The 11,165-nt window shown below is 32.6% G+C and overlaps 1 protein-coding gene across 1 annotated transcript; it reads right to left on the reverse strand.

The window, feature by feature from the left end:
• Positions 1-779: 779 nt before the first annotated feature.
• LOC132051610 (uncharacterized protein At4g08330, chloroplastic-like) lies at positions 780-2,992 on the reverse strand. The gene is made up of 2 exons (XM_059442763.1): positions 2,800-2,992; positions 780-1,765 (listed from the first exon to the last, which is right to left on the reverse strand). The coding sequence occupies exons 1-2, from the start codon at positions 2,910-2,912 to the stop codon at positions 1,351-1,353; spliced, it is 528 nt and encodes a 175-aa protein (XP_059298746.1). The 5' UTR covers positions 2,913-2,992; the 3' UTR covers positions 780-1,350.
• Positions 2,993-11,165: the final 8,173 nt, after the last annotated feature.

Here is an 11,165-nt window from a genome sequence, read left to right on the forward strand (position 1 = left end):
GTGCATTCTCCATTACCTTAAAAAATCAGTTGTTGTGAATCAAATTCAAGCTGAACTTCACTAATGTTAGATAAGCTTAATTTTCTAAAGAATAGTGCATTCTCCATTACCTTAAAAAATCAGTTGTTGTGAATCAAATTCAAGCTGAACTTCACTAATTGAACTGTCCAAACTGTATCCAAATAATGGTTTTTCCTTTAGCTGCATTGTTACTACCCTGCCCAATGGATTCTCTCCTCTATAGTTTCAGAAAATATCTCCAGCACCACCTCTTCCAGGATTTCCAAAGCTAATGCACTATTCTTTGGAAAATTAAGCTAATCTAACACATATTTACCTCCCAAATTAATCCCTATGGATCAGCTAATGCTCCTGGAAATTTCTTTTCTGCGCAATTCAAGATGTGTGAAATTCAAAGCTGCCCCTCCTGCTTCTTTAACATTGACAAAATTTGAGGATAGCCATCACGGCGTCAATGGTTGTAAAAGCCAGTTGTTAATTTAGCTGCATGGTTATTAGTCTGTACCACCAATGGATTCCTGATAGCTCCATCAATCATAGTGCATCAGTGACCAAAATCAATTTAATTGGCTAGCATTTAAAAGGATATCTTTTTACATTTTACTACCCTTGCTGCTATAAGAGTGCCTTTAAATGCCAAATTTGTCAGGCCAAGTACTCGATCACCATGATCAATTAGAACCTCAGAGTACCCGTTCATGAAGACTCCTCCATACAAGTTACTGGGGAAGACGAGTTTCCTCGTGCCTCCGCTTCCATTATTTTCTTTTACTTTTGCATTATAAATTCAACTACATTTGAAGCTTGTACAACACTTTTGAACAAACACTCTTAGTTACATTTTGAGCTACAACCTACAAGCTTTATCAATCATCATACATAAGGAAGAACCAGAAGTATAAGAGTAGAGTGACTCTGTCGTCCTTTTCTTATGAGATTGGTCACAACAACAAGCATTCCCTTTTGGTTGCAGGACGACTACCTTTAACAACAGATTCTTCGACAAGTGTTCCTAAGGCACATATCTGACTCTATTTTTCTTAGGCACCGGTGATAAATGTGGACTTGGTGGTGGCAGCAGTTAGCGACTTCCTTCAAAATATACAATGAGTTCTTCAACTTGAGGTAGGCACGTATACACATATCTGACTCTATTTTTCTTAGGCACCGGTGATAAATGTGGACTTGGTGGTGGCAGCAGTTAGCGACTTCCTTCAAAATATACAATGAGTTCTTCAACTTGAGGTAGGCACGTATACATATTGACTCTTGGATACGTGTGATACAAGAAGGAGCATTTCTTACTTTACTGGTGTCTAATGACTTCCTTCAAACAAAAGCAACGGACTCGACAGATGGCCTTAACGCACATATTTTGATGTCGTAATTAGTTCTACAAGCTGACAACCCGTCCCAATTAGGTGTTGTTGCATCTGACTTGACGTTGATAATCCCAGGTAGAGAGGCATCGCATGTATTACTATTATTCTCTATATAAGCAATACCAATATAACTTCTGCATTTTCGACACAATAGTTTAGTGCGTCGTTGAAAGAAACCCCACGAGTTTTTTGACCTAAAATAAGGTGAGCATCTAAGTTTACTTATCTGAGTGAATCTGCTCTCGTCTATGCATAAAAATGAGAGAACCCCTCTCCTCATAGTTTTCCCATATTTTGATCCAATGATTGTAGTATTGCGGTTGCAAGAGTTCAGGTTCAATTCATATCCACAGGATCCACAACTGCAGCAAAATTAAGCAACTTGTTATTAGAACTAGGGGTGGGAAATTTGCCAATATAAACATGACTCGTCGCCTAACCAGCTCAAGTTTGAGCGGATATTTATTAGCTCAGATCATTCCAGCCTATCTAAAATTAGGCTGATATGTAGCCCAAATTGACACATAGAAACGTAGTCAAAATATTTTCAAAACAACTTTTTTTGGTTTAATATTTTATATATGAAAAAAATAGTTTTACTAGGTATTTAAAAATTTATAAAAGAACAAATAAAGAAATTAAAAATTGACAAGAGAGGTTGCTTATATGGTAAACACCCTCCAACCCGAAGATTGCGGGTTGGGAAAGAAAAGGATAATTAAAATTTAGTAAGAATTGGACGGGGTGGGTTATGACCTGATTTTTAGCCCATCATAGTCCAACTCATTTCTGTCCAAGTACCCACCTATTTCTAACTTCTATTTTGACCCGTCCAAATCCAGGTGAACCCACCCATCTGACATCCCTAATTAGAATCATACCATCACAATAGTCCTCTGCATTTCATGACCTTACTTAACTACCGTAATCGACATAAAATAAAAAAATCCAGTTACAAGAACAGAGTATAATTTAGACGAAAAAGTACTCAAAAAGCATTTTTGATCAGGAAGTAGTAGAAATCAGGATAATAGTAGCTTCAATGTTGGTTGTAAATTGTGAATTGTGCTGAGTGTGCTTTTCCATATACGACTCTCTCTATTTCAATTTGTTTATCTGGTTTTTGACTTGGTAAGGAGTTGAAGAATGTAAAAAAAACTTTCGAATCTTGTAGTCTTAAATTAAAAGATATGCAAAATGTACCAAAATGCGCTTTAATCTTCTTGTGTTAAACATATTACGTAGAAAGTTGAAATTATAGAATTGCCAAAAAAGAAATAAAACATTTTTTTTTAAACGGACTGAAAATGAAAGTAAGTCAAACAAATAAAAAGAGAGGGAGTAGTAAATTTGTACAACAGGGAGAGAATGAAGTGGTATAAATAAAAGAAGGTACCTGTAGGTGACGTCTCTTTGAGCATTGCTTATGACATTAGAGGAAATAGGAATATCAATGTCCTCCTGAGCAGCTAGTGAAGAGCAGCTCAAGAAATCCGTCTCGGCCAGCATCTTCAGGTAAATACCCCCTGTTTTTGCTATTCCTCTGTGGAAACCAGTCTGTGCATATGTGCGGTGTAAGTTGATATAGTTAGTATTGATATAGTTAGTATTTGCTTGACTCTTTTGTAACGGCTAGCTTCACGCCGCTCCTAACGGTAACAAATTATGTGTGTTTTCTATACAACTACATCATCTGCGTCCTGGGTCCTTGATGTCTTACACGTGTTAAATTTGTTTTTTGGTAGGGTCATGGATTCATTAGACTTGATATCGATTTTCGAATATGCACCATCTATGCTGCTCAATTTATGATGATGCTAATTTAATTTATTCCTTGTATTATAATAAATATTACAATAGTGATTTTGATAGAATACAACACATTTAATTTAAAGTTCGAGTAGTTAAATGAACTTGAATATTTGAAAGTTGTTAAATTTGTACATATACATAATACTCCCTCCCTGCAAAAATAAGTGCCGCTTTAGTAAAAAAAATTTGTCCCAAAATAAATATCGCTTTAGGAATTCGAGACAAAAAATAATAATTGTTTACAACTATACCCTTATGTTAAAGAACTACTTCTTCTTAATAGTGCTTAATTTTCAAGAAATATCTAATAAATAGAGGAAACTTAGTTAAGTATACATTGTATTTATTATTTTTCTTATTGGATGTAAAATGAGCTAAAACTATCATTATTTTGAGATAGAGGGAATAAAAACATTATTGTTACTGAAATGATGGGAAGAATTTACGACATCTCACAGTGAATAGTGTTATAGTACTCCTATTAACTAAGAAAGGAAGTACTCCAAAGATTTAGTCACGGAATTGTAACTGTATAAGTTTAAATCTCATAAATACTTGAACTTTATTTAAACTAGAATCAGTAGGGCCGTGCGAATGCAACTACGCAAGGCCCATTGTCACAAATGATGACATAAGCGACCTCTTGGACAGACCTTAAGTAAGCACCCCTCCAAATTTCATTATGTGAAAATGACACAGGGTATCTACTTAAAATTCTTTATTACAAGGCCAATTTATAGATAGTTTTCCTTATTTACAACACATAACGATATTTTACGAAACATGACGAATTTTCATATATTTTTCGTTTTTTTCTTCCAGAAAATATATTTTTTTTTAAATATATTTAAAAATAAATTATTTTAAAAAAATATTTCAAACTTTTTTTTTTTTGAAAAAAATTAAATTTTTTGTTTTTTTGCTCAAAGGCTTAAAAAATTACCTCAAACTTTTGTGTATAAAAGCTGTATGAAATGTGTATGTGTTAGCGAAATTTTTAATACAATTTCATACACAAAATTGTGAGTTAAAACTTTAAGCCTTCGATATTGTACGAAAGTTGTTATAATGTTGTTGTAGTTGTATTAATTTTTCAGAAACCTAATAAGAACTTTATACACGAAAAATTTGAATGAAATTCTACGTCTTGAGCGTGATATACACATTTCATACCATTCTCATACATAAAATTTCGAGCATAATGTTTAAGCCTTGATCGAGATATAGACATTTCAAACATTTTTCAAACACAAAATTTGAGCAAACTTTTTAAACCTTGAGCAAGATAAACACATTTCATACACAAAAATTTGAGCGATTATTTTAAGCCCTGGATGTTGTATCAAAGTTGTATACAATGTTGTTGTAGTTGTATTAATTTTACAGAAATCTAACATGAACTTTATACACAAAAATGTGAGCGAAATTTTAAGCCTTGAGCGAGATACAAATTTCATGCCGTTTTCATACACGCAATTTTTTAGCGGATTTTTTAAGCCTTGAACGAGATATACATATTTCATACATTTTTCATACCATTTTCATACACTAAATTTTGAGCGAATTTTTTAAGCCTTGAGCGAGATATACACATTTTATACATAAATTTTGAGCGGAAAAAAATAAAAAAAATAGTTTTAAATTTTTTTTTAAAGCATGATTTGTATAGGGTTTGTAATGTTATGTTTTGTAAATAGAAAACTATCATCACGTTTCGTAAATATTTCTCCTTAATATATATACAATCAAACCTCTCTATAGTGGCAGCGTTTGTCCAGAAATTTCATGGCTGCCATAGTGAGGTGTTGTTATGCATGTATACTGACATTTGATATTTAGATCTCATTTAGCTATTATAAACAAAAGTACGCAAACAATTAACTTTTTATATTTTTTATGTTATAAAAGAAAACAATATACTTGTAAATTTTAAAAATTCAATTGATTTTCATATCTCATTAATTAAACACTCACACAATTTCTTGCTCTTAACGGGCTTTTGAACACCTTCAGCTTGCTTAGCCGCCTCAATGTACTTGTTCTTCTTGCTAAGGATGTCCCTGACAGCTTGACAACTACCAATTGAAAATTTCTGTTTCAGTTGTTCATGTGTGATTTTTGGATTGTCCTCTTTGTATTGACACAATGCTATTTTTGTTTCTAGAGAAATAGCTTGACGTTTAGACCCCATATTGCTTGAATAAAGAATATGTGATGAACATTGTTATTTTTGACTAGAAAGATAATTGTATTTATAGTTACAAAATTCGCAATGAATTCAAATTATAAAAGGAAGATATCAAAATTAAAGTTCCGCAAATATTCATAGATATTATCATACCAATTGAGTTAATTAATTAAATTGATACTACATTAAATCGTAAGATTTGATTGTTTGCATATATTAAAAGGAAAAAATATATATTTCGCATAATAATTAGATTTGGTCTTGCAAAATTTCAAACTTAAAATAGTCTAATTACAACTACCAAAATCAAGGAAATAAGTATCAAATATATACAAAATCGGTAGATAGAAAATAGGTGATTTTGAAAATATTCAAGACTAAATCAGATTTATGAGAAATACATTTGTTTCCTTTTAGATATTTTTACTTCAAATTTACTATGTGCATGATGTTAATGATGATCACCAGAAATATTTTAATGTTTATTTTTATACATAATATATTTCTGACAAAATATTACTGCACAATATTTGAGTATGACTGTTATAGAGAGGTAATTTTACAAAGAGTGTACCGTTATAATGAATGTCATTACTGTTATAAGTAGAATGCTGTTATAGAGAAGTAAAATATAACATGAAAAATCGGTTCCGGAGAAAATCAGGCCATTATAGTGAATTGCTGTTATAACGAATGACAATTATAGAGAGGTTTGACTGTATATATATACGTACTTTACCCTTTAATTATTGTCGTACAATTCAAAGTGCCCCGAATTAAGGTGAGATAAATTTTAAAAGAAAAAGAGAAAAGCCGTTCTGCATCTGGTGGCTGATTATCTGTAGTTTCTCCAATAAATTATTCCTAAATTTCACCAAACTAATGCAAACCACTTTATCCTCCTGAACTCTTTCTATTATACTTCTTGATAGCATCATCTCCAGATTTTAAATATACAAAATCACACAATTAAATCAAAACAAGATCTTAATCACCATGAACAGCCATTTATTGTTCTGCAGCCAATTTAACCTAAGTTGCTCTGACTTGGGTGCGGGTTTCCGATATGGGTGCGGATCTAAAGGTCGGATCCTTCATGATCTAAATTTTAAGATTCAGGGATACGGATCCAGGTGCGGGAATTCGGCTAAAAATATTTCCAATATCTAAAAATAGAGCTATAAAACCTAAATTATGAGATATAATATGGAAAACTTGAGGAGAAAATATTGATCAAGAAAGAAACCCTGGAAGGAGATAAAAGGAAATGAGTGACATAGAAATTTCTGTGTACAAGGTAGTCTATTTTCTTCAATTTCACCTTAGCTTTTGTTTTAATTACATAAATCATTAAATGCGTTTGGAATTTATCCGTCGATTTTGATCAACGTACCCAAAATCGATTGGCCAGATCGGGTAAGGATCCCACACCCATGTCGTGTCGACATGGGCGCGGCACCAAGTGAAGAGTCCGAGTAACGTAGAATTTAACCAGCAATATCAAGTTCAAATTACTATCATAACCTATGCCTCATAAGTGTGAGAGCTGCAAGATGCATGGAGCAAAATACTAGGAAAAGAATACCAGGAAATTCAAAAACTGTTGCTGAAACTAGAAACTCTCTTGTGCTCGACTTTTTCGCCTGACTTTTATCTATCTCAAGATCTTTACAGTGGCAAGGTGAAGGGATTGATAAGGAGAAGGCCTATACATCTTAAATAAATGGTACACTTACAAAAATAACAACCTTATTATAGGTTCGTACCATTAGTAGCTACCCTTTTCAATATTATGATATTTTGCTACCATTTCATTAGTTTATGTATTTGGACGCGTGTATTTGAAGGTCTTCAAATACATAACTAATCTGTAAACAATAACCAGATCCCTTAAATTTAGGCATTAACAGTGGTGTTTATTAATAGACAGAATAACATCTTTTTTTAATACCTTTCTCTCTTCCCTTCTTTTGGTAAGGTAAATTTTGTTCCATAATTTTAGCTTCCATTTCTTTCTCCAACCATGATTTTCCTTCTCTCTTCCCTTCAAAACAGAGACTACGATCATTCAACCGGTAATTCGAAAAATACATGATTAGTAACTTCAAAACATTTTAAAAAAAATTGTATTTAAGTTTTTATTGAAAAATTCAAATACACAAATATATTCAAACATTCATAAACGAATTTAAATGACTGTGTATTTTGTTGACACCCAATTTTGACCCTCCTTTTCCTCCAATTCATTTCCTTGAGCTTCTATGTTATTAACAAACTAAATACTTTATTTTCACTATTATTTTTAACGCCACTACTATTAATATTATTATCCTTTTTATTGTCATCTTGACTATTTTACTATCCACAATACTAGTATTATTTTATCACCATTTTTAATGGATTGTCGTTATTTCATTTCAAGTCAAATACTTTATTAGTATCTACAAACATGGTAAGGTTATAATATTAGTATTTTATTTTCTATAAATATCTATTAATTACTACATAAATGGTAACGTTATAATATTAGTACTTTATTCTCTACATATTAGTCGTCGATTGTCATCACATAATAATATATTGTACTAGTTATTAAGTTAGAAGCCCAAAGAAACTTAAAAGGAAAAGGGAATTTCAGCCATTACAAGACCCATAATAGCCCACATGTTAGCTTAAAATACTGTCCAAATTAGCTCAAAAAATTGGCCCAATTCGTGTATCCGCAGCCCACTAGCTTATTAATCACAGAACCCAGCCCATAAGATTTTTTTCACCCTTTTTCCTAAACCTAACTTCCCTGCCAGCCGCTACTTTACTCCATTTTCCCCTTTAAACAAAAGTTAAACTCCGAGCTCCATGGATCAGATTTTGTACACTCCATTTTCGTCAAGGATTCTCTCTCTTTCTTTTTTTCAAAATCTCCGAAAAAGAACAAGTCAAGATTTTGAGATAGCTCTTCAGACAAGCAACGGATAGTTATTTCCTCTTTCATGAAGGTTCATTTTCTTGTCATTGTACTTTATTTTTCTTTACTCTACAGAAGTCGACACCCACCTCCTCTCTTTGATTCTTTTGAAATTCAAATGTCTATTCACTTCGAAATCCCGCCTAAATTCTAACCCTAATTTTCTACTCCTATAAATACTCCTTCAATCCTCAGCCGAAGAGCTAACCCTAATTTTCTACTCCTATAAATACTCCTTCGAAATCTCGCAGGTGCACTAGTTTTTATCTCAACTAATCTTGCACTAATTTTAATACCTGCACTAATTTTATGTAGAAGTAATTATCTATTGATTGCTACATTTGCACAATTTTATCACTTTCGTTGAATTCTATCTTAATGCTTTCATTTATTACTAATGGTTGTATCTTAGATCTTTGCAGCAGATTTAGCAGATAGCATCGCACAACGTGAAACTTTATCTAAGGCAGTGAACTAGGGCAATTTGTTAGGAAGGAACCAAACTTCCCAACAAAGGTCAAGGGTCTACTCGACTCCGCTCGACTTTACTCTTAAATGTCCTATTTACCTGTGTAACTCGACCATTAAGTCTAGTCGATGGTCAGATTCCCCCCTTTAAACACTTTTTCCCCAACCACAATACCCAGTGTCATCATAATTCGACACTGGGGCAATATTTTGGGATTCGCATCAACCTTGTTTCCTCAGTATCATAGTTCTTCTTGAACTACATATGGCCTGATTCTCATGCAACCTGAGATATGTAGACAACTCAGACACCAGAGTTCGGCCACAATATTTTCAAAATTTTCTTTGTCCCCATACCTTTCTTAACCTTTGTTTCAGCTCTGATGGTCGGGACAAAATCGGCTACTACGTCAACTTCTTTGCCCGAAAACTCTTTCATCGTCTCCGGTCCAAGAGGGGCAAGCTGTTGACACCCAATTTTGACCCTCCTTTCTCCCAATTTATTTCCTCGAGCTTCTAAGTTAATAATAAATCAAATATTTTATCATCGCTAATGTTTTCATTAATATTATTATTATTGCTATTAGTACTAGGATTACTATTCATACACTCAATTATAATTATTATTATTATTATTATTATTATTATTATTATTATTATTATTATCATTATCATTATCATTATCATTATCATTATTATTATTATTATTATTATTATTATCATCATCATCATCATCATCATCATCATCATCATCATCATCATCATCGTCATCGTCGTCGTCGTCTTTCTTTTAACTTCTAATTTTCATCTTTAAGGCTTCTCATGTTCATCGACTTAATAAAGTAGTGATACTATTCTAGTTTTACGCTTTATAATATTTTTACTATGGCATTTTTCACTAAACTTTAGAATATTTCATAATTTATTTTAAGTGCTATAATTTTTAAAGGTATATTAAATATTAATATGTTAATATTACATGGTATTATATAATATGGCTAAAAGTATAGTTTTATTCAACTAGAAGCCTTGGTGAGGAAGAAGGAAAAAGGCCAATGCCTTCAGCTAATTTAAAGGCCCAAACTACCCAAGTCTTTCCTCTCACCAGCCCAAAACGGAAACCCAGATGCAGCCCATTCCCATGTATTCCAGATATGTATATATATATATATAGCCCTTATTTAATATTTTTCCTTATTTAATATTTTTCTATTTTTATCAAATCAAGAATCCCTACACATCCCACATATCTCTCCTCTTTTCAAGTAAATAAATATATGCCTTTTTCCAAAATCATTGACTATTCACTATAGTTTTTCTAAAAAACACAAAAACGTCTCTTTCCATCCTAGTGTGAACGTCCTTCTCCTTCCTCTCTCCTCTGCTCCTCATCTTTTTTCCTCTGCCATACTCCATCTTCAAACGGCTCTTTGATGTAGAAATGAGCCTAATCCAAAATCTTTTGAATTTCAAAACTTACTTGTCATGTCCTATAAATACTGCTTATTTTATTGTGTTTGGGGGGAGTTGTACTTCAAGTCAACAAAAATCTTCTTTTAAGCTTTATTCAATCAGTTTTCCCAAAGTTTATTAGCCGCCTTACATCCTCTTCACAACAACTCTAGCTATTTTCTCCATTCTGGTTGCGTCACTTCTAAATCGAGGACTCGAGTAGATTTCTTGACGTAGGCTCCTGTTCACTGCACCCGAAAAAGCAAATGGAGTCTTAATTCGGGACTTTCCCAGAACAGAGTCTTAAGATGAGACTCGACGCTATCACCATATCCTTGCATGGAGTCGACACACTTCACATTCTTTAACCACACCGACGGCAAGAAAACAAGCAAAAAAGCTTGGCCGCCTATGGCGTCCTTCCTGCTCCTTTCTTTCCTCAGTCATTTTATCGAAATCCTTTTATGGTTTTTAATTTGTTTGTGCGTTTCAGATTTCTCTTAAGTTTGGGGTTTGTACTTTTGGATTAGTGTTTAACATGAGATTAAAATGAAGTCTTTGTTAGTCATTCATGATCCCCACTCTAATTTTTAGTAAGGTATTTTTTATTTTTATTTTTTTTTAATAGTTCAATATCCTTTTCATCAAGGCTTTTGAAACAAGTTAGTTATTTCTACCAAAATCTATTTTTATAACATTCAAGCGTAATTCACTGGTCAAAATTTGCAATCCGTTTCCTTAATACAAAATGGTTTTCCTTTTAATGAGTAAGAGTGCATTTTCACTATTCTGAAACAAGGTCAACAAACCTTTAAAATGATGAAGTGTTTTAAATATGATGCTTTGAAACACCTTTTCAAATCATATCCCACTTTAC

The sequence above is a fragment of the Lycium ferocissimum genome, chromosome 4 (assembly GCF_029784015.1).
Source record: "Lycium ferocissimum isolate CSIRO_LF1 chromosome 4, AGI_CSIRO_Lferr_CH_V1, whole genome shotgun sequence".
NCBI classification, from domain to species: Eukaryota; Viridiplantae; Streptophyta; class Magnoliopsida; order Solanales; family Solanaceae; genus Lycium; species Lycium ferocissimum.